This window comes from Limanda limanda, chromosome 3, assembly GCF_963576545.1.
Source record: "Limanda limanda chromosome 3, fLimLim1.1, whole genome shotgun sequence".
Taxonomy (NCBI): domain Eukaryota; kingdom Metazoa; phylum Chordata; class Actinopteri; order Pleuronectiformes; family Pleuronectidae; genus Limanda; species Limanda limanda.
The window spans coordinates 22,603,489-22,627,904 of record NC_083638.1 but is presented as its reverse complement, the minus strand read 5'-3'; the positions used below and the strand labels follow the sequence as shown (position 1 = coordinate 22,627,904).

The 24,416-nt window shown below is 41.0% G+C and overlaps 3 protein-coding genes and 1 pseudogene across 3 annotated transcripts in view; 3 read left to right on the top strand and 1 right to left on the bottom strand.

Moving 5' to 3' along the window:
- LOC132998182 (hepatic triacylglycerol lipase-like) overlaps window positions 1–5,837 on the top strand; it is a 37,417-nt gene extending 31,580 nt beyond the window's left edge. Inside the window, exon 9 of the mRNA XM_061067681.1 lies at window positions 5,178–5,837. Coding sequence (XP_060923664.1) covers window positions 5,178–5,295 — 118 coding nt within the window. The 3' untranslated portion in view covers window positions 5,296–5,837. The remainder of the gene's footprint in view (window positions 1–5,177) is intronic.
- Window positions 931–4,259, top strand: LOC132998186 (hepatic triacylglycerol lipase-like). Its single transcript, XM_061067684.1, has 5 exons — window positions 931–1,111; window positions 1,180–1,299; window positions 1,449–1,682; window positions 2,899–3,141; window positions 4,141–4,259. Exons 1-5 carry the CDS (start codon window positions 940–942, stop codon window positions 4,257–4,259), a joined length of 888 nt encoding a protein of 295 aa, XP_060923667.1. The 5' UTR covers window positions 931–939.
- Window positions 5,838–8,817: 2,980 nt separating the features above from the next.
- On the top strand, window positions 8,818–12,931 carry LOC132998181 (zinc finger MYM-type protein 1-like). Its single transcript, XM_061067679.1, has 4 exons — window positions 8,818–8,884; window positions 9,669–9,740; window positions 9,942–10,016; window positions 10,310–12,931. The coding sequence occupies exon 4, from the start codon at window positions 10,654–10,656 to the stop codon at window positions 12,334–12,336; it is 1,683 nt and encodes a 560-aa protein (XP_060923662.1). The 5' UTR covers window positions 8,818–8,884; window positions 9,669–9,740; window positions 9,942–10,016; window positions 10,310–10,653; the 3' UTR covers window positions 12,337–12,931.
- A 2,462-nt stretch (window positions 12,932–15,393) lies between these two features.
- Window positions 15,394–21,404, bottom strand: LOC132998183 (G2/M phase-specific E3 ubiquitin-protein ligase-like; annotated as a pseudogene).
- Window positions 21,405–24,416: the final 3,012 nt, after the last annotated feature.

The window sequence follows — 24,416 nt, the reverse complement described above, 5'->3', positions numbered from 1 at the left end:
TCGCCGCCTAGAAGTAATCTCTTGCACTTCAGCCCCTCTGCAAACAGAGGTGGGCGCTCCCAGATTAGGAGCAAACACTAAAAACAGCCAGTGGGCCTCCTCTCAATGACCGACGGTTCAGTCACTGACAAGTGACACTGGACTGGTTTTAAAATGTCGAGCTTGGCAACAAGAGAGAGAGAACATGTTCAAAATACTGAAATAATGACATACACAGAAAAATTCTGAAATGCCCGCAAATAATTGACTGATTCAGTTTCATTCCAAAATGTGACTTTTTAGATGGATGGATGGATGAGCTATAGATATAATGGAGGGATGGATGAATGGTTTATATAATGGGTGGATGAGTGGTATAGATGGGCGATTGGTATATAATGGATGGCTGGATGGATGAAGGGTATATAATTGATAGATGGGTGGATGGATGAGTGGTATATATAATGGGTGGATGGATGAGGGGTATATAATTGATAGATGGATGGATGGATGAGTGGTATATATAATGGGTGGATGGATGAGGGGTATATAATTGATAGATGGATGGATGGATGAGTGGTATATATAATGGGTGGATGGATGAGGGGTATATAATTGATAGATAGATGGATGGATGAGTGGTACATATAATGGCTGGATAGATGAGGGGTATATAACGGATGGATGGATGAGTGGTATATATAATGGTTGGATGGATGGATAGATGAATGGTATATATAATTGATAGATGGATGGATGAGTGGAATATATAATGGAAGGCTGGATGGATGATTGGATGAATGAGTGATATATATAATGGATGGATGAATGAGGGGTATATAACAGATGGATGAATGGATGGATGAGTGGTGTATGACAAACGGATGGATGTTATAATCAGTAGAAACCCTTTGATAAGACACACATCTCTGAGCAGCAGTTTCCCGTCAGGTGGATGGGATGATGGAGAGCTGGGTGCTCAGGTTAGCCACAGCCCTGAAGACCAACCTGAAAGACGTCAACGTGGTGATCACTGACTGGTTGTCCCTGGCTCACCAGCACTACCCCACTGCTGCACAGAGCACCCGAACTGTGGGAAAGGACATAGCTCACCTGCTGCACTCACTTCAGGTCAGGGGGGGATTTCGGTTTGATTCTGAAGAAACACTTTTGAACAACATGAATGTAGTACAGTAGACTATGTCAAATATCTGTCCAAAACAGGAAAAGCTCATTTGATTGGCTACAGCCTTGGCGCTCACATCTCTGGATTTGCAGGAAGTTATCTGGAAGGTCCAGACAAGATTGGAAGAATCACTGGTGAGTTTTTCCACACCGGGAATGCAGTTGTGTTGCGCTAGCTTATGTCCTTCTGGCCAAAAACCTTATTGCAAAAGTATAATGAACTTTTGAGATCCGTATTCTAAAACAAACCAATGTTTCATGTTGAATATTGCTGTTTTTTCCAGGTCTGGATCCAGCAGGGCCACTATTTGAAGGCATGTCTCCCTCAGACAGACTCTCCCCAGATGACGCTGAATTTGTGGACGCCATTCACACCTTCACCCAGGAATGTATGGGCCTCAGTGTGGGCATCAAACAAGCAGTGGCCCATTATGACTTTTACCCTAACGGAGGAGACTTCCAGCCAGGATGTGACCTGCAAAGCGTTTACGAGCACATAACCCAGTACGGGCTTATGGGTACGATACACAACACACTGTGACACCTTAGAAAATACATGTTGTATATGTTGTCTGGGGAATATGTATTAAACCAGATAGAACCAAAATGTCACACACAAAAAAAATCCTGCTCTAGTCATTGCAGTACAATTTTAAAAGTAAGGTCAGAGAAAAATCTATAAAATTTACAAAATGTTTATCCTCTGGGAACCATGAACATGCCAACAGATTAGGATAATCAACTCATTGGGTTTCCATGGCATCATGGTGATGCATTAAAAATACAGCTTTAAAGCGCCGCCTTTGCACTAAAGCTGAACAGATCATTTGATGAGTCAATCCCCAAACGTTTTGAGTGTCAGGGGTAAACAGTGGTGCAACATGCCTCCAAACTGCTCCTGTGGTGGCATCCAAGGGTCCGTAAGCCCCTACATTCAAATTCCACTCAGAACGAGATCCTTTAGACCATGATATATCTAAAATGTCTGCTATGATCCTCCTCTGGAGCCAACTCAAAAACTTCACCTACTCCTCCATCGACATAGTGCTGAGTAGATGATGAGTCCGTTTTCGTTTTTGGGTGAACTATCCCTTTAGATAACCTTCAGTACAGGAGTGGCCACCTTTTTGAACCATTATTCTTGTTGCTTTGTTGGAGGATTTTTTTTTGTGAGACTGAAGGAAGTTATTTTCCTTTCAGGAGTCAGACCATTCCGTTTTCCTGCATCTGAGCAATGTGTTGTGCAGCCTAACTCTCTGGTTTGCCTCCTCCTCGGCTCTGTCATAATATTTGTCTTTGTCTTAATAGCTCTTGCCACCTCAACGCACTGCTTTAGAAGTCATATCTTGGGCACCGGTTCATCTTTTGCTTGTTGACAGTTTCTCGTCCAGCGAGGAAGCAGATGTGTTTAATTTCCTCTAAGCGGCTGTTGGATTTATGGTGCTTCACAATCCAAAACCCTTTTCACATTATGTGTGACAGTGACAGCCACATTTAAGCATCTGTCATCCCCGGGAGCTAATTAGCAACATGTGATGTCTCTTAATGAGACTCTTTCAGGAGGGACAGACTGATCAATGTCAGCTATTGGTGATAATGAAATCAATACACCACCAGACATTGTAGATTAAGACACAGTCCTGCAACCTGCATGTTGTGTGGAATTGATCTGTCAAAGGCTGTTTTAATAAATTCTTTTATAAACGTCCACCATATGTTTGTTTTCTCCCAAAGGTTTCGAGCAGACAGTGAAATGTGCTCATGAACGCTCCGTCCATCTATTCATTGACTCCCTGCAGAACAAAGACAAGCAGAGCATGGCCTACAGCTGCACCGATACGAATGCTTTCGACCACGGTGCGTGTCTGGACTGTCGGAAGAATCGCTGCAACACACTGGGCTACGGTATCAAGAAGGTTCCCAGTGCAAGAGAGAAGAGGCTCTACCTTCAGACCCGCCCTCGGATGCCTTACAAACGTATGTGGTTCTTTCTCGTGATTTCAAACAAACAGCCTCAAGATACATTTCTATACAGATCTTTAATCTCCAAACAGTTCAGCATGTCTTTCTTCTAAAATCTGTGAACTGATCATCTGAGATGGATCCGACAGCAGCACATAAAAAATGTGGCATCAAAGAATGACCCTCAGTAGAGCGCATACATCCATCAAGGCCCAACACATTTCTTTGTATCTACCCGCAATGTTAAAAAAAAAAGTGGAAAAAAAAAGGTCTGGACTCAAATGTTATGGATTCTTCCTTGGGTCATGCATCACCCCTCCACAAAATGTCATGGCTATCGAGTAGGTTTTGGATAATATTTGCTAATATTCCCCAACTTAACCTTGAGAAACTTAAATTGACCTTATTTGTTAATGACCATATCTATTTTCTGCTACTTTATACTTTAACATCACCAATTCGAAAATGTAGGTTATTAAGTAGATATATATATATAAATGTGTTGTAGGTTAAGATAATAGTGTGTTCTTGTGTCAGTTCATAACCAAGCAATATACTGAGTAAATAAAATGATCCTCACTTTAACTAGCTTCACAAAATATGATCTTTACTTGTAATAGATTACTTCTAGTCTGTGATATTGCTACTTTTACTTAAGTTACAGGGACAGGTATTTCTCCTTTGGGGAACAGAGATAAAAAAGAGGGAAAACAAGACATAGATTACAATTCCAAAAGAAACCACATACATTTACCTTTAACTTTTTTGTTTATTGCACAAGTATTTAAAAAGGTATATAAATTAAAAGGGACTCTAATTGCATTTGTATATGATGAGATATGATATGGTTGCTTAGGATGGATAATGCATCAATTGTTACTAATCGTCAAAATGGAATTGACTCACAGTCTCACATTATCACCAGTTGTAATCTGACAGAAAGTAAACATTGTGCTGGATGACTCGTCTGTCTTCATCTCTTCCTCCTCCTCTGCTTCTATTTGTCCTCTGAAGTCTATCATTACCAGTTCAGGATCCAGTTTGTCAACCAGATGGAAAAGATGGAGCCCTCTCTCAGCATCACCCTCACCGGAACGCAGGAGGAGAGTGGAAACCTCCGCATCTCCTTGTGAGTACTGTACCGACCTCCCATCGGGCTTACATTGCATCACATCTATGCTCAGTGAACCTTGAACCCTCTGACACATGCAATATGCAGCTGGGCTCTCAACGCTGTAGTGGGGGGAAAAAAGAAAGCAAGTTGAGGGGAACAGCTGACACACATGGAAACAACTCCAGCCCCTGCATGAAAGAGAACTGTAAATGGGGACGATGGAGTGAATTATTTACTTGAGACACTATTCACTAATGTGTGTGATCCCTTGTTTTCTGTGTATCAAAGAGTGTGAGCAGAGGAAATCTCAAGTGCTGCTCTGCTGCAGATTTCTGTCACAACAGAGGGTCTCTGCTTTGTTGTAAAGAAACGTGACGGCCTTTTGCAGGATGCTCTCTGCTATAATCATCTTTCTCTCTTCACTCTACACTAAAGCATCATGCCCTGGGGCGGCCGGGAGGGAAAACCGAGGATTACAATCACTAAATGCAAACAAGTTTACGAGTATATTTTCAAATACTAAAAGTTAGACACTAATTTGAGGGGATGCTTGTTTAGTATAAATCATTTTGTTTCATAATGGTTTAGCTGAGATCATGTTTTTGAATTGAAAATCCTACAACTTAATAATTTGGGCTAGTACATAAGACTTTATTAGTATGTATTCGTACAATATATCAGAAATAGTTTATAATGATAAAAATATTGATAATAAATTATAAAAATAAAAAAATCTAAAAACTGTACTTTGAACAAGCATAATTATTTTATTTTCAGAGGATTGTTTAATACTTCACTAATATAATGCATAATTAAATGTTCCAGTATAAACTACAAAACCTTCCACATCAACACTATTGAAGACTTGTAACGCCCCCTAGTGGATTGTTTCCTAATCACAGGACCCACTCATGTCAACATTGCTTTTGTTTTCCAGAACCTCTTTTTGTGCCATGACAGACAACGAGCAGCATGTCGAGTTGTCACAAGATAAAGTGTTTGTGCGCTGCGCAGACGAGAAGCCAAGACAGCGCAGAAGAAAGCTCAACCAGTAGACCTGTGTGGGTTTGTCCGATATGTTCCACAGACTCAAGATCTCTAATGTCCCACCAGGTCACAACGGGAGGAGATTCTGCTAAGCAGATTTAGGGAGCACATAAGAAATCATTAATTTTATTTTCTGAAATATATGGCACTAAACTAATGTTACACATAGTGTTACTGAGGATAGAAAACACACTAGCAATTTTTGTAAACTGTGTTTACAATTAAGGGAACATGATGTTTGAGAATATGATGTAATTCTTAGAGTACAGCTTGTGATCTGCTGATATTTACATCTCTTTCCACAAACAACTGCTTCAACAGTTGAACCTTTGCCAATTTAAATATTAACCAGACAGTGAACAGAGTCAGAAGTTCAACAGCCTTTTGATGACTTTCATTCCAGAGTGTACATTCATTTTTTTTAAGTGTCTAATGTTCTATGTAAAATTATCAATCTCATCATCACAAACACAAGTCTTGCCAATAACTTTATATGAATATATTGTTACTCAAATTCAAACCAAAGCAATAAATCTATACCTCTTTTCTATTCTGGTGGTTTGATCTTTTTCTCCTCATCTGTGAAGGTGGATCTTATTCACACGCTGACAAACTGATTCAGAAACAGAAGGTCGAAGATAGCTGAGGGGACAAAAAACAAGAACTTGTGAATGGTAGTGTTTGAGTTAAACAAATAATAAAAATGACTGAAGCTGAATAAAAACGTAGCTAAAAAGATTTAACAGCTGGAGAAATCTGTCAAAGCTCAGTCAGAAAACACAGAATTAGGGCAGGAACATCAAAATAGGGTAAATTCTGAGTATTAAGCGAGTGGTGACTCCAGAAGGCACAGTTCAAAGTGAAGTAAATAAACTCAGGTTTAATCACAGAGACAGTAAACGTGAGCTCATGTCAGACCATCCTGTCCGACTGCATATTCTCTCACCATTTATTCCAGCCCCAGACTAAAGACCAGTATGTAAACACACCTGCAGAACCATGCCAAGAAAAATACATATCTAGAAAAGATATCTCCCCCGCCACAACCCTCCATCTGACAACAATTGACTTTATAATCTGCATCTTCTTCACCATCTACTAACTGCCCTCTACGCCCCACAGCAGCTAATGTGACCCCTTCTGCACAGGAATCAGCCAGGAGGGACTTTGCCCTGAAATATGCATGCAGCCTCTTTCCCTCCCAACACACGTGTTTGCTGTTGTGTTAATAATCCTGAGAAAGTGAATTAAAACAGTAAATAATCTTCGTCATACAGAAGTTCAGGTTCATTCGAAAGAGAAAAAGATATCTACTGCAACATCTGTACAATCGCAAACCAAAGGAACATGACCGCTTTAGAAAGGAAAAGCTGTGGTGTTTTGCTGTTTAAACAATCTCATTACATTGGCAATTAAATGTATTTTCTTCCAAGAAAATGTCTCTGTTGTTTTGGATTGGCAGCAAAAACTTATGCGACTTGCAGTCCTGCTATTGTGCTGAAGATGGCAGCACTTTTGAGAGGGAGAACAGGGAAGGAAAAGGTTGCACAGACGGAGGAAGGCGAACTCTGACACAAAGCTGCTTCTCTCTCCTCAGTTCTTTGAAAAAAAAAGAAGAAGATTAAGACCACATAACAGAGAGCAGTGGATTTTTGCTCCTGTCCCTCTTTGGAAAAAATATTTATTTCCAATAAAAGCTGTGGGAACTGCTGATCTGGCTCTCAGAGCAGAGGAGCTCAGCGAGTTTGTTAGGCCCAAAAATGAAACTGACAAAAAAAAAAAAATTCAGGCTTTTGTCCAGTGAAAGCATCTCAGTTACAAGTTCTTTGAATGTTGTGGTGAAGGTAACTCTTTGGAGTGAAGTGCTCCCATTGTAGGCACTAGGAAGAACTAAGAGCTGACCAGTGTCTCAGCGTCTCATCGGTTCCATCTGTCCCATCTGATAGTTCTCTCTGTACTGTTGCTGGGGACGCTGGCCCCGGGCCTGTTGGTTTGCTTGCTGTTGTCTTCTTCGTTTCAGTGTACCTACAGAACAAACAAACAGAGTCAATGAATGCTGCGATCTGTCTGCAACTCATGTGTATAACTATAAATGTACATCTACTGTACCTGGCAGTGGTTTGGGTGGGGGCAGTTTGGGGTTGCTGCTGGGTGTGTAGACGCTGCAGATCTTGATGAACCCGGCCATTAGCATAATAAGAGCGATGCCCATCAACAGCACTGCCCACCAGTGATCCTGGGTAACAATGGAGCAATTGAATATAGACGAGAAGCACAGCAGAACCAGCTGTGTTGAGAGTCAGGGTGGAGGATGTGGTGCTGGCCAGGGATGCCATCAGGTCCAGGTGCCTTGCGTGTGTTAATCCGGTTGAAAGATCTCCACACGTCTGCACTGGATAATAAGGGGGGGGGGGGGGGGGCAGCGGCCCTTCTGGGCCTCTTTGATCTCCACAGCCTAGGCCAGGACCAGGGACAAAGTGTAGAGTGTACTGTAGAGTCTCTTGGCACTGCTTATAGCATTCCGGAGCGCGTACCTGGACTTCCTGTACTCCTCCAGATCCAGATCACCTGAGATGTAGGCAACAGTCCGTGCTTCACTGCCCGTCACATAAATGTCTGGTTCTTTGCTTTGTCAGCTGTATAACACCAGATGTGCTTTAAGGTAACCCCCATGTCATCTGGTGATAGTCCGAACACAGAATAAACGCTGCATACTTAGTTAATACCAGGCTTTACAACGTGATGCTCACCGTTCATAGGAGACACAGGGAGTTACAAAGAATACACACGCGTGGCCAGCTCCACTCAGAGTGCTGTTGTTTGACGCTAGTGATCATTACAACGCGCACACACCAAACAAGTGGCACATGAAAACATCCCCTCACATCAACAAGGCGGAAGCTCGAGCGGTGTTTTTGTGAGTGAAGTTGGTGAACATGCTTCTAATGAACGTGTCCTCTTGTTGCTGCTGGTTAACAGCAGACGTGATTTTAAAAGATGTTCTCGATGTTCTCGATGAACAGGTTCAGTCATCGGAGAAGGAAAACAACCCAAACGCTCATCAGAGAACGTGTGTGTTTGTTTTTTGTAGTTTGTGTAATGCAACTATTTATATTTTGTTGTATTTTCACAAACAATGTGGTGTGGTGATACAGGCAATTGAGGACACTTCAGGAAACATCCCCACGCTCTACGATGTTAAGCAAATGCCGGCTGCGGGCTTTGCAGCTACTTGCTGTGGTGTTGTTGGCAGAGATTTGTCCTGCAGGTGATAATTATAATAATAATAATAATAATAATAATCAATGGCGGAGCCAGGGGGTGGCCGGGGGTGGCCACGGCCACCCCCCGTAGAATCTCGGCCACCCCATTGGCCACCCCAAGCACCACATCAGAGCGGTCAAAAGTTTTGACGGCTGTGGAAAAATGCGGAACCTTTCTCGCACCGCTAGTACACTGTCGGACCCTTTAGCCACGCGCAGCGCGCACACATCCTGTATTTGAATTAAACGGCTCAAGCATGGCCTGAGAATGCCTGTTACCACCTGACGCTTCGACCGGCACCTGCGGCTAAGTGAAGAAACCCAAAACAGAAAGGTATGATATCATAATGGATGTTGTTTTTGTCTTCTAATAACTGTGACTATCCCACCCATGACTATCTATTTTGCGAAGTTTAGAAGCAAGCTAGATCGGAGGAGAACATAGTAAACTGTTAAAATTGCTATATGCTATGCTGTATTTGATAACTACGTGCGAGATTGTGTACAGTGTTTTAATATAATCTCTCTCTTGTCTCTACACACATTTGTTTTTGCAACTTCGGATCGACTTTTGATCTAGTTATTTGCTGTTAACTGCTATTGTTGCCAGAACGTGTTATGATTGTGTCAGGTATATACAGTATGCATTTTGGATAGGTGTCATTAAAGAGGGAAAAATAATGAAGAGGAAGAAGGCAGACATAGCGTCCTTCTTCAGGGCAAGTGGAAAGAAGACAGCTAAGGCAAAGAATGAGGATGAGATGGAGAAAAAACAGGCAGAGAGCGAGGATGAGGAGCCCCCAGAGAGCAGCAACTTAAATGGACCTCCAGGTATACAGTATAGAGACTCATATATAGTACAGCTTGGTATGAGGTTATCTTATTTACAATTGGCTTAAAGTGTGTCTATTCATATACAGGTCAGGTTGAAAGTGCATTGTATAACATATCAGTTAGTTTTTTCATTACATTAAAGTATGGCATATTTGTATTTGCTACCCAGAGACACTTTCACTAATATTATACTTTAGCTTATAGTGTGTTTGTTAAACACTATATAGCATGCATTATAAAACCTTTAGGAAAATTACCTGTACACCTTATTGTAATTATTTTAGATGTTTCTGAAAGATTGATTGAGAGCAGGACAGAAGAGTCCTCCCTGAGGAGTGGCCCCAGTGGATCCCCAGGTAAATTGTCAATCTTACATTGTATGTTGTACTCTTCTGCTAACTTTTCCATCGATATTGTCCACAAGTTTATATTGAATATGTTTAATGCTGTAGAAAATGAATTTTAATCTTTTGTATCTGTGAAATTGGATAGTGGATCATTACACCTTGTGGAAAATACTTTAAACACCTATTAATGTTTTTAATATATATATTTAGATTCCCACAGAGAAGATTCAGACAGCGAGAGAGATGAGCCTCCAACAACGAGTGGCGGCCCAAGTGGACCTCCAGGTATACTCTCTCTTTCACACATACTGGACACTTTAATTCCACTTCAGTTTTGCCCAATCTGATACAGTGGCCTGATAATTCATAAACAGGTATGAGTCATACCACTCACCTCAACTGGAGTAGAGTTGGATGAATGGCCTCAAATCTATAACGTTTTTAAGAAGATTATAGTGTTCAGATAATCCATTAGATGTAACATGGGATAGTACACTCCAATGTATGAGTTTATCTTGATTATTAATCTCTGCTGTAATTTAATAATTGAATATGCCTTTTTTTCCATTTTTAAACAGACATTTCCAAATCAAGAACTGATAGTCCAGTCCAGCCACGTCTGAAACTCTATCCGAGGACACTCCAGGGCGACAGGCGCAGACACTTTCAGGCATCGTGGTACTCTATCCACACATGGCTTGAATATTCACTGTCACAAGACTCAGCATACTGTTATGCATGCAGGCATTTTGGCCTCCCACACACAGAGTCAGTGTTTACGTCAGCCTTGGGTTTTAAAAACTGGAAAAAGGCAACATTCAGAGATGGAGGGTTTTGTGGACATGCAAAGGGAGAGGGTCACACAAATGCAATGATTGCTTAGAAAGAATATGAGAGAGCAGATAAAGCTGATGCCTTGTTAATGAGTACTTTAAGTAAAGAACATCATAAGCAGATAGAGGAAAATCGTGCCTACATAAAAAGTTTAGCAGAAGTCCTACTGTTAACTGCAACCCAGAATATTTCACAGAGGGGACACAAGGAGACAGTAGATGCAGACAACAGGGGAAACTTCTTGGCTATATTGGACATGATTGCTAAACATGACCCAGTTGTTAAAAAGAAAATGACAGGGCCTCGCAATGCAAAATACACGAGCCAACAAATTCAAAATGAAATTTTGGATACATTAGCTGAAATGGTACGCGCTTCCATCATAAACGAAGTCAAGGAGAGTGAAGTCTTTTCCCTTATGGCAGATGAAACTAAAGACCTTAAAAAAAAGGAGCAGATCTCTTTAGTGTTAAGATATTATTATGCAGGAGCCGTAAAAGAGAGCTTTTTGCACTTTGAATCTGCAGACCGCCTAGATGCTGCAGGCCTGACGCATAAAATAATACAGCTACTTGAGAGATGTGGCTTGGAATACAAAAGTAACCTGATCGGGCAATCATATGATGGGGCTTCTGTCATGAGTGGCAAGCACTCAGGCGTTCAGGCTCGTATTAAAGAGGTGGCAAAACAGGCCTTTTATGTCCATTGTAATGCCCATTGTCTTAATCTTGTTCTTGTGGACACAGTTAAGGCAGTACCACAAGCTGAATGTTTTTTCGCATTGTTGCAGAGACTCTATGTATTTGTGTCTGGCTCGTACATTCACAACAAGTGGCTGAACATACAGAAAGAAATGTATCCTGGAGCACCCAGAGAACTTCAGCGATTGAGTGAAACAAGGTGGGCTTGCCGGCATATAGCTTGCCACACTGTTCTTGATAGACTACCTGCCATCATGCGTCTCCTTGTAGAAGTGGCTTCAGAAAACAGTGGCGATAGATGCATTGATGCACGAGGCCTGCTCGCTCAATTTGACCTGCAGTTCATTGGACTTTTGGTGATATGCAATAAGGTTTTTGGTGATGCAAGGTGTCTCTCTGACATGCTACAGTCTCCCTCTCTTGATTTGTGTTCAGCTGTGGATCTAGTTCAAGCCCTTGTGCAAAATGTTCAAGCTTACAGGGATGAATCCTACTTTGAAGGACTCTGGAGAGAAATCTTAAATACTGCTGAAAAATGTGATGTAGAGGTGGAACCTACTTCAAAAAGAAAGACAAAACAGAGCCGGTGGCTAGATGGACATGCTGTCATGTCCTCAACGGGTGAGCGTTCAGAGCAGAGTATGGACACTTTCCGTATCAGCATATTTTACCCTGTGCTGGATAACATGCTCAGTGAGCTAAACAGACGATTTGCTAAACCAAATTGTGAAATAATGTTGGGAATCCAAGCCTTAAATCCGTCAAGTAATACATTTTGCCAAGAGCAAGCTCTATTTGCATTTGCTTCTATTTATGAATGTAACACAGATGACCTCAAACACGAGTTACACCAAATGAAAAGAATCCTAGAGAGAAAAGTCAAATCTGGCATACAGAAGCCCTCTAGCCTAGTAGAACTCACTAAATTCGTTGAACCCTTTAAAGAGGTATTCCATGAGCTCTTCAGGTTATGCAAAATTGCTATTGCCATACCAGTCAGTACTGCCTCCTGTGAACGCAGCTTTTCCACACTCAAGTTAATAAAGACACACTTGATCCACTATGGATGATGATCGACTGAGCAGTCTGGGTATTTTAAGTGTGGAGTCCAGACGAGCAAAGTCCCTGGACTTGGATGAATTTGTTAATCGATTTGCTGCTAATCACAATAACCGCAGAATACGTCTGAAATGAGTGTGTAAACAATGATATGATGAAGTGATGATGTAAACAGTTTCAATAATGCAGTTAGAAGTTCTGCATTGGAAGATTCCATGTAAATAATCCCCAAGGGCTTCGAGGCAATTGTTTTTTTAAGAGGCACTATTTTTTATAACACAAAGGAAAGTATCAAAGTGTTCAATGCCTCTGTTATATACAGGAGGCTAATCTTTAGATCTTTAAGGACAGTCATTTAAGTGTTCAGTTTTCATGAGATGTCACTGTTTGGATTCTCTGTCTGATATGTGTAAATGTGGCTCAAACTTGAATCATTCTTGCAGACTCCGCCTAATACCCATTGTGAATATGATGTTTGTTATTATGTGTTTGATAGATGTTTATGGATCGAATTGAAGAAAAATTGACACTGCTTATATAAACAGGCTGTTAATGCTTGTCATATTTACATTTGTTGTAATTCAGCAAATTGTATTCAGGATGTTATTTTATTTATTTTCATATTTCTATACATTAGCTCAGTATTTTATACTTTTTGTTATTTAAAGAAAAATCCATATTGTGATCAGACTTGATTAAAAAAACATTGCACTTCTAATTTTGCATCCTTGTTTTGTATTCCTGATGATACACTGAGAGAATTGACTTGGCTTGTCGCCATAAACTGAGGACATCTCTACTATAAAATAGAGTACCTTACTGTCATTGCATATCTCTACAACCATTGTTCGACTCAGTCGTACAATACAAATAAAAACACAAATAGCAATCGGTAAATCAACACAGTTTAAAACCAAGTATGAATACAGAATAAGTGTATTCTTTTTTTTCACCTGAATTCCGAATAATGTTGAGATGTTTCCTATATGTGTCTTAAATAGCTCTGCATCGCCTGGTGAGACACATGCTTGCCACCCAAAAATTATCACTGGCCCCATCCTGGCCACCCCAATGGAAATTCCCTGGCTCCGCCACTGATAATAATGTGACAGACTGCAGCAGGCCTGCCGCGTTCAAAGTGCATACACCGAGCGCCCCCTGTTGGAGGATGTGGGCACAGACTCCTCTGACTCGATTGCCCTGTTGCAATTTGAATAACTTTTTAGATGTTATGACTGTGATATGCGCAGTGTTGGGCAAGTTACTGAAAATTAGTACTTAATTACAGTAACTAGTTACTTCTTTTAAAAGTAATTGAATTACTTCACCAGTTACTGTATATCAAAAGTAATTAGTTACTAGGGAAAGAAACTTTTAAGTTACTTTTATGTCTGGATAAAAACACAGTTTTTATTTTGAAAAATTACCCGATCCTCTCCGTTATGACTCGTGCTTTATGCATGTCAGGACGCTTGTCTCGGTCAAGTCACTTTTTTGCTGAACACAAACCAACACGTTATTGGTCGGACCCATTTGTCAACAAACCAGGTGAATCCAGCATTTCTGTTTAAGAAGAATACAGCTGCTGGAGATCACAAGTGACAGCGGCCTTAAAAATATGTTTGAGAAAACAACTCTGCCGGTGTCCTGGATTGAAGTCACGGCAGAATACCCTGAGATCGCCACAACAGCACTAAAAACTCTGTCGCCATTTCCGACATCATATCTGTAGTGACATCGGTGGAATTATTTTTAACTAACAAATTCATTTTATATTTTAAATAACAAAATATAAAGTGAGGCTACCGGGCGGTCCGTGAAAATATAGTCTGACATCCAACCTTGTCTTCTTGTCTGCACGTGTTCATTTTTCACAAAAGAGAGTAACAAAATCATTTAAATTTCAGTAATTGTAACTGCGTTACTTGATTTAAAAAAATACTTCGTTACATGCTCGTTACCGCTAAAAGTAGTGGAATTACAGGAGTTACAAAGTAACGCGTTACAAAGTAACTTTACTCCCAACACTGGATATGTGACGCCAGAGCACGATACAATATTAAAGGCAACCAAAGAAACATTCAAATTCACAATATGAATGTAAAAAAACAAACAAGACAGTGGAGATGGTGGTATTTAGTTGATCATGTTGCAACAGCAGATACAACCTTTGAATTAATATGTTTGACGCTGCTGTTTGAGTCTTTAAAGGTTTTCATTTGAATAAGCTTTATTGGAATGACATTCACATGTGTTGCCAACGCTCAAATACAATATTAAAGACAATCAAACATTCACATGTAACATTTGAAAATGTTATTTATAAAAAAACAATGCATAAACAAGTGAGCAAATTGAGATAGGACTAGGTTAATCATGTTACAATCTATAATATAACAGAAAAAAATGATTTTAATCTGTGTGGCACTGATTGGGTCTTTTATTGTGATAAGAAATTACAGATGTGTCTGTCAAACTACTCTCTCTGTCTTTCTCGATTAAAAATGTTCAATTCAAAATAAGCTTTATGGGCATGACATTGTATGAGGGGCAGTGAGGGACATTATTCAGAATACCCTCTCACACACACAACTGAAAAGCTCTCACACACACATATGAAATGCTCTCACACACACTACTGAAAAACTATACGCTTACACACACAACTGAAATGCTCTCACACACACTACTGAGAAACTATACGCTCTCACACACACTACTGTAATGCTCTCACACACACTACTGAAAAACTATACGCTCTCACACACACTACTGAAATGCTCTCACACAAACAACTGAAAAATGCCGCTCACACACACTACTGAAAAGCTCTCACACACACTACTGAAATGCCCTCACACACACTACTGAAAAGCTCTCACACACACACTACTGAAAAGCTCTCACACACACTACTGAAATGCTCTCACACACACACTACTGAAAATCTCACACACATACTAGTGAAATGCTCTCACACACACTACTGAAATGCTCTTGCATAGTATTGTGGAATATAACGGTTCAGAGGTGAATACGAGCATTACAATTAAAAAGGTCCACACCAGGAAGTGCATGTGCTTTTACTGGATTTGAAGTAGTACTTCAACCACAATGCATGTTCACCTGATCCTCCTTGTTTTTCACGTCCAAACTTTATTTTTTTAGGTGAGAGTGTTAATGGCAATTTTACGTCGTCATCAGGAATAAAGAGTGAATCAAACAAACAGCTAGTCTGTCTTTTATTAACGAAGCTCCGGACACAATCAAACTGAGAGCAAGGCTGTCTGCTTGAGAGTGCAATGAGTCTCTCAGGAAATGGCAGTTATGAAGCCCCCCCAAGTTCCTCAAAACACTCAGAGGGAATTTACACAAACACATGAACAGCACACGTGGACAGGCAGATCATCTGATCACAGCATCAATAACATCATAAAGAAACTTAAGATTTAGCATTTGAAACAGGAACTTTGACGAGACAGTGTCTAGACACGATCTCCAACAATAGATTTTTAGAGAAAGTTTCAGGAACAAACACAGTTAAATGACTCATATGAACCCAGGTCACTTGAAAACAGAAGAACTTATGATCAGATACATTTGAACCTGTGTTGACCTTACAGGCACTACAGGAACAGTATCATTTTCCACTACAAGAGGCAATGAAGAGGATATTATAAGTTTTTTTACTAGTGCTCTGCAATGCATTGACTCATTGCAAAGGGAGGAGTCCAACAATTTCGGTCAGGAGAGGCTTTATAGAGAGCTTGATGATACAGCATAGCCGCCGAACAGATTGCTCACTGTGTATCCATTGGTATGACATGGCAGAGAATTGCATTGTGCTTTGTAACCAGTCGAAGAACCCTATACAGACACAGACAAACTCTGGGAGTTGAGCCATTAAGATATGCAATATTGTCAAATCAAGACCTGGACAGCGTTGTGACTAATATACTACAGAACACTCCAAATGCAGGTGAAGCATACGTTCTTGGAAGCCTGAGATCACGTGGCTTAAGGGTTCAGCGTTGGCGGGTCAGACAGAGCCTCGATCAAGTGGATCCCATTGGGCGGTCATTTAGACGCCGTCATGCCATACGCCAAAGGATCTATAGTGTCCAATATTTTTTGTAGTTTGGATGGCCCTTCTTCCTCTATAAAAACAGGAAAAACATTGTAAGTGGTAGGTGGTCCAATTAACATGAATATGAAACAACAACTCATATCAGTTGATATTAAATAAATTGTCAAATAAGAGTATTGTACTTGAAAAAACTGAATAACTCTTATATCAATATATTTAAAAAAACACCTTTCATCTTTTAACAATCTCAAGGTGCTACTTGATGACATTACAACCAAGAAAGTAAGTAAGTTTAAGCTATATCGTTTTGTTATACAAGTATGTTTTGTAAAAAAAAAAAACACACAAAAAAGCACAAAAATAAAAAACAATAACACTAAAATATAAATGGACACATAGGTTTACTTTTACACTAAACTGTCAATTACCCTCTGCATCCTGGAGATGGTCTCTCCAGGGGGTATCAACTATCTCCTCAGCAGCTCTCTTGTTGCTCCCTTCTGGAGACAGCCAAATTCTGAAAACATCATCCACCTGGTCAGCAGTCAGAGTGCTTGGCTCATAGCAGAATAGGGGGCGAAAGCTGTCTGGATGCCTTCGGATTTTCTCCAGAACCCCAAGAGTTTTCAGTCCTTCACAGAATCTGTACAAATAACATGGAATTTTGCAGAATTGAATTAGGGTTCCTAATTCACTTGTGCATTGTCAATTTACTTAGTTTTATATAAAAATAATATATTTTGTTGGTCTATGGGTAAAATTCTGATTTCTATTCTGATTAATCTGACTGCAAACAACCAACACCTCTGAATACCTTTGAAATGGACCTTGAACCCTGTAGATGACCTGGAACATGACAATGTCATGTACCAGCAAATCCCTGTCTCCTATAGATCGCATAGGCCTCAGTAGTGGCCAAGTAGTCAAGTAGAGGTTCCTTTATCATCTCAAGGTCCTCAAGGGTTGTACTTTCAGATACCTAGCATCACAAGGAGCATCAGGACGGTTTGTTATGGAGGCTACTTATTAGTAAGAACCCAGACACTGGACGTCTGCATAATTACCAAGGGTGTCCAAGGGTGCCCTAACTTGTTTTCTTCCACATAGCTACAATGTGATAAACAATAAGGAAAATACACTTTGCTGACAACCTATAGGAAGTGAGCATTCAGCAATGAGCAGACTGGGCTGGATTGGTACTCTCTCTCAAAATGGAAAACGGCAAGAGAATATTGTAATGTAACCTAATTCTAATGCAAGATAACATTTAGACTACCAACTGACCTTTTGGACTTTTTCCAAAAGTTCCATGTCAGCTATGTCTTCTAGCACTGGTTTTGCTGAACCATCAACCAGAAGAGAAAATACTGTTGGTGAGAAGAAGTTTGGTGGCGGACCGCCATGTACCAAGCTTACAGCAATGGCTATGCCAGCTGTGAAGTACCGGTCCTCTCTTAGAGCTTCAAAACAATGGGATGAAAGGAAATGTAATATTGATAAATACATAAAGACCCACTACCACATAAAAGCATGGATTTCATTGTGCCATTAAATAAATTGTAAATCAGTTCAAAAGCTAAAAGTTGTATGTAAAAAAATCCCCATAATTTAAAATGGTCATTACCAGCACTGTCAAGAGCCAAGATCTTGCTGTTTTCTTTTCCCTCAAACATGGGTGACCTGGCCATGGTCTCCATCAGCAGCCTCAATAATTCTCTCCTTGGCCCTCCTAAATCAATCCCTTCCTCATTTCTTCCCATGTCATCTGAGAATTTTACACAGATCATTAAGTTGGGGTTATAGGACACCCTTTGGAATCCTCTCACGGCTCCCTCCCAGACAGCAGACCGATTTATATTAAATTTGCACTGTTGTTTTGTGCTAATTTTGCTTGAGAGTTCCAGCAGTATCTCTTGAACCGGGACCTTTTCTGCACTATAAAAACAACATCAAAAACAAATGATCAGATATGACAAAATAATCTTAAGATGAAATAGTTCACATCAACTATCTGATCACATCATCCTCAATAGTTGACACATTCTGTGTTTGTGCTACTCACATTTGACTCTCCATACTGGCAATTATAGCCTGGTTTAATTCCTCATCATCTGAAGAGTCATCAGGATGAGCAGCCATAAGTGTTAAATATGAAGAGTAGTCTTCATCATGACCGCTAGTTCCAGGGTTGCCATCTCCATCCATTGTAGCAACCCTGATGGTGCTAGGTCTGTCAGTGTGGATTTGTGGACCATCAACTTCCAAACAGTCATCATCCTTGTCCTCAGTTGCACAACTTGTTGATCTGGTAGTGATGTGGGAACATTAATTTTCTTCATCTGAGTCAGTCTTAAAAAGAAAAGAAAGAAGACCAAAAATATATATCAAAAGCAAAAATTACAACTTTGAAATTAAATAACCATATTGGACCAAGTTATTGTTTGACCGATTCGAACAAGAAACCTTTGTTTGCGCTTTTCTCTGGTTTGATTGCTCTCAAACCTTTGCTTTAATTGAATATATATTGTATACTGCTACTAGTAATAAACAGTTTACGTTCCATTTTCGAAAGATACAATTTTATTTAGTGAAATGTATTAAAAACAAATAAAAGAAAGAAAGCAAACTTACTAAAAGGGTCCTTGATGGTCTCACATACAGGCCTCTGGTTCTAAAAATCTTATGGATTAGCATTCCATTCAGCTCCTGGCACTCCTGGAGTTAAGGGGACACCAGCTTATTGCCGCAGCCCATTAGAAACTGGAGGCTACAAAGAAGATGGGGATATTACAACAACAAAAAATGCTTTTGTTGCGGGTGGAAATCAAAGGCAGGAGTCGTCGTTCTCAAGTTAAAATTAAGCAAGTTTATTCAGAGGTCACAGGTCAGGAAACTGCGGTGTCTAGCATGGGTCCATGCATGGGCCATCAGTCCTGCACAGGAAAAAATGGCGCTTAGACAGAGTGCGCACAAAGTTTATATATTGATATACAGGGCGTGACAGAGGTTCTTGTACGCGCGGCAGTGCCTCGTTGGCTGGTTCACAAGGCAGTCCTGGTGTTGTGGGTTGATGATGCTGAAAACCGCCTGTAAAATTAACACCTGTCAAGAGAGGGACCGTTGAGATAACACTAAAACTGTTTCCCTCAATTTGAATGATGTACATCTTCTTGACTCAGGCACAAGGTCAGACACAGAGCAAAACCACAGAAAGTGCAACGAGCATAGCAACAAACTGGTTACCATGCACATGAGAGAGGACGTCCCACAACCAACACAATGAAGCGATTCATGAAAAGAAGATATGAAAGCCTGCTCCAAGTCCAATCTGTCCGCTGTGGCAAACTCCCTTTTTGTTAAGGAGTCAAATCCATGAGTTGAGATGAAGAACCACATGTCGTACTGTGTGTGTGTGTGTGTGTGGGTGTGTGAGAGAGGGAGGGCAAGACATTCTCAGATTCGGACTTCCTGGATCAATAAGTCTTAAGCGAAACGTTGTTAAAACACAAACGCTGCATAATTCCCACGGTAGTAATGTGGGCAACAGGCGAGTTTTCATCAATATGAGTCGTCCACCGTGATGGAAACCCTGGATCTGTGACATGATTTTGGTGAGAATATACAGTATTACGGTGAGGTTATTGAATATTTTTGTACTATCTCTTTTCGGTGTTGCACTTTGTAGAAGGTCCCTGCGCACTCGTTTCTCAGCAAGCTGTACATAGACACCAATGTTATGTGTCCATCACGGAGGACGATTCATATTGATGAAAACTTGCCTGTAGTCCGTTGTCTACATTACTACGGTGGGAATTATGCAGCGTTTGTGCTTAAAGGATCCTCTCCGTTAACACAAACCAACACGTTATTTGTCGGACCAATTTGTCAACAAACCCGGTGAATCCAGCATGTCTGTTTAAGAAGAAGATCAGCTGCTGGAGATCACAAGTGACGGCAGCCTTAAAAATATGTTTGAGAAAACAACTCTGCTGGTATCCTGGATTAAAGTCACGGCAGAATACCCTGAGATCGCCACAACAGCACTAAAAACTCTGTTTCCATTTCCGACATCATATCTGTAGTGACATCGGTGGAAACATTTTTGAACTAACTAATTTTTTATTTTAAATAACAAAACAAGCTCTCCAAAGCGCACAGAAGCGCAGCGTGTGCGTGATGGAGCTTTGGGATCCGTTCGTCTCCGTCTTGCTGATAACTTACCATGCAATAATTAATTTGAGGCCGCGTATTAACAATTCGTTAATTTCGTTAAATAAAAAAAAATATCTGTTGATGTCACCAGAGTCTGTTCCAGGCCGGTCCGTGAAAATATAGTCTGACATCCAACCTTGTCTTCTTGTCTGCAAGTGTTCATTTTTCACAAAAGAGAGTAACGCGAGTAACAAAATCATTTAAATATCAGTAACAGGGTTCCCGCGGGGTCTTAAAAAGTCTTAAAAGGTCTTAAATTTAATAATCGAAATTTTAGGCCTTAAAAAGTCTTAAAAAGGTCTTAAATTTGATTCGGCCAGGTCTTAAAAATGTATGGATTCTCAAACTGTGTCATTGGGAGGGGGAAATGTGAGGTGGAACATAAGTTTTGACGTCGGCATCTCTTTAACGGTGGAACCGTAAACACATCGTTCTTTCGCCGTAGCCAGGAGTCGCAATACAGTCTGTGGTCGCAACCCGCGGCTCTGCAGCGGCTCCCTGTACAGTGTTGTGCGGGCGAATGCGTGTGTGTGTGCGTGTGCCCCCAGACAGCACACACACACAGGCCCCGGGGCTCCGCACCCACTCATTCGCTCAGAGAGACACACAGTGAGAATGTGATTCTTGGGAAAAGGAGTTAAAATGTGTGAACAACATAAAGTGAATGACCAATGACAGCGTGATGGGAGTGATGCTGCTGCTGTACAGCGAGAAAATAAAGTGTCACCGTTAAGAGGGAAAGAAACGTCTCCTCCTCCTTCTTCACGGAGTGGTCCGGAGCCTCGGGGAGGTTAAAGTAACACTTGTTCTCCAGTAAATGTGTTTTGGGGAAAGGTCCACGCTGCAAAATGTCCCCCCACGCAACAATTCTTAAGGAAATAGATCAGCACGGAACCAATAATCGCTAACTTTGCAGCCCCCGGTGAGGATTTATCAGCGAACACCCAGTGCCTGGTGGGGCGCAGAGGCATTACAGGTGGGGCGCGCGGCCCGGAGGGGAAATGTGAGGCGGAACTAATGTTTTGACGTCCGCATCTCTTTAACTGTGGAACAGTAAATAAATCGTTCTTTCGCCGTAGCCAGTCGGCAACCCGCGGCTCTGCAGCGGCTCGCTGTACAGTGTTGTGCGGGCGAATGCGTGTGTGTGTGTGTGTGTGCGTGTCCCCCCCAGACAGCACACACAGGCCCCGAGGCTCCGCCTCCACTCATTCGCTCAGAGAGACACACAGTGAGATCAGAGCTCGTTCCCGTGCAGCCGCCGGTCAGTGACAAACAAGAGACAGTGTTCAAACACCAAGTTGAAAAGAAAGTATGGTGAAGCCTGTCCTGCTCTTGGCTTCACAGTGAATGAAGGAGGACATGAGGAGAGACCAGTGTGTATTTTAGGTCTGAAAACTGGCAGCTGACAGTATGAGACCCAACAAATTAAGAAGACACTTAGAAACATTACACCCCAGTCACATGCATGTGTTCTTCTTGGTTGAGCTTTATCATCTCAGTAACAAAGTGATAATAATTTAATACATTTTTTTTCTATTTTTGAAAAAGTACAGACTGATTGAGGAATGTAGTGATAAATGTCACCAAAAGTACTTCAATTCAGTTGAATTTAACCAAAGTTATTGCACTATTCCGTGAAAAAAGTGTCAAATGTCACAAAAAGTTTTTTATTTGAACATCAGAAATTCCTTAAAGTAAGGTGAATTTAATGTTCATGTGTATTTTATGTAAATACACATGTTAAACTTGGCCCATTTTGTCATAATTTTGTTGGGGCAGGGTAGCGGGTGGGGCATGAAAAATATTCTAGCTCCAAGGTGGGGCATGACAGAAAAAGTTTGAGAACCACTGGCCTAGAGACTGAACAGGTGCGCAGCAATCAAGCGAAAAGAGGGAAATTTTACTCGTGTGTCGATGAATTTTGTAAATAATGGGGAAGTGTAAGTTTAACCCATCTTGGTTGCATAAAAGCACGTTTAGTGCGAGGGCTAAAACCAGTGGAAAGGAATGCTTTTGAAGCCCACTGTACTCTTTGCAAGAAAACAGTAAAACTTGGAACATTAGGTGTAAGGGCTTTAGAGTCACATGCCCAGTCAGATAAACACAAAACCCACGTGAAAAGCCAACTACAAACTCCTGCCATCTCGTCAGTGTTCGCCCCTGCTTCGGGACCATCACCTGTGTCAAATGCTCCATTAGCGAGTGCGCCTGTTATACTGGGAAACTGTTTGAAAAAAAAGCATTTTTATTGATTACAAGGCTCGGTTATTTCTGATTCTATTTGTTACCATTTTGGACTTGTTTGACTTGTGTAATGTTATGTTCAGTCATTGTTCTTATGTTGAATGGATATAAATTTACTTTGTAAGTAATTCTGTGACTTATTTCTTCTTTCATAGTAATTTTACTTGTAATAGGTCTTAAATTCTTGTTAAAACCTGTAGGAACCCTGAGTAATCGTTACCGCGTTACTTGATTTAAAAAAATACTTTGTTACATGCTCGTTACCGCTAAAAGTAGTGGAATTACAGTAATGCGTTACTCTCAACACTGGGTTTAACAACGTTTCGCTTATGACTTATTGATCCGGGAAGTCCGAATCTGTGAATATCTTGCCAACTTTACTGAACTGGTAATATGAAAGATAATTTCAAACTCCGACTACGTATAATTACCTTTTTCTCCTCATGCCTTTTGATGTCCATGTGCCGGAGTGCTGCTGCGCTTGATAGCGGGGTGCAGGTGCACAGTTTCTCCTGACTGGACCTGCAGCGGACAGTGGCACGCCGCTGCGCTGCCGGGACGGAAAGAGAGCTGCTAGGTGGCTGTCCAGTGTTTCCACACCTGGAGCTGCTGCAACGACCGGCTGCTACCAAACAGTTGAGGCCTCAGACAGAGTCCTGATTGCCTCCGCTGAGGCCAATATGTTGTTGAGTAATGCCGTTGCTTCTGCTAAATTGGTTGAGGGCTGTTGAGCACATAGTTGAGATTCCGTCCTTCACAGTTTCCGCGCTATGGGGGGGCATTCGCGGGCCACGCCCCCCCGACAGCCTTACTGTGCCCCCCCAAGTCATGCACTGTGTTGTATTAATTAATTATTTTTATTATAGTAGAAGTCAGACGTTTTTTTTTCCTGTGTGTGTGTGTGATTGTTGATTGGTGTGTTTGAATTTATTATTACAATTGCGTCACGGTTGAGTTGACGGCTGTAGTCAGAGCAGAAGTTAGAGCGATAAGCATAAGCAACGAGGGTCAGGGACAGTTGGTTCAGCTGGCGTTTGAAAAAGACCTTACGGGAAAATGTTCAACTGAGTGGAAAGACACTGTCTTGAGGAGGTTCAGTGCCAACACTCGCCGCCTTCAACTCTTCTGATGGTAAGTCATATGTTTAATTTACGTATGCCAGCCTTGGCTTTTTTAACAATATGCTAAATATGCTGTACTCATACTGAAGTTATTCTTTGTATACTGTATAGGCCTAGGAATTGGCGGTTTCTCCTAATTGTGTAGTGTTTGGGATTCCACGTGACGTACGTAATGCTGAGAGAGAGAGAGAGAGACTGTCTTACAGTAGGCAGTCAAAACCGCTCTCTCTCTCTGTCGCTCACACACACACACACTCACACACTACACTACTAAGAGTTCATGTTACGTATTCAAAACAATCACAAACGTTCAAAACTGACTCAAACAAAAGTGAGTTATAAATATTTTCATATTGTTATGTAATCAACAATAATGACAAACAAACCCAGATGCAGGTATACTGTATATCCATAAGTTCACTTTTAG

Excerpts from the sequence above, each read along its gene's own strand:
- LOC132998181 (XM_061067679.1), top strand. The coding sequence starts at position 10,654 with ATGAGTACTTTAAGTAAAGAACATCATAAGCAGATAGAGGAAAATCGT.
- LOC132998186 (XM_061067684.1), top strand. The coding sequence starts at position 940 with ATGATGGAGAGCTGGGTGCTCAGGTTAGCCACAGCCCTGAAGACCAAC. Across the intron at positions 1,300-1,448 it reads CAAGATTGGAAGAATCACTG|GTCTGGATCCAGCAGGGCCA; the intron begins GTGAGTTTTTCC and ends TGTTTTTTCCAG. Across the intron at positions 1,683-2,898 it reads AACCCAGTACGGGCTTATGG|GTTTCGAGCAGACAGTGAAA; the intron begins GTACGATACACA and ends TTTCTCCCAAAG.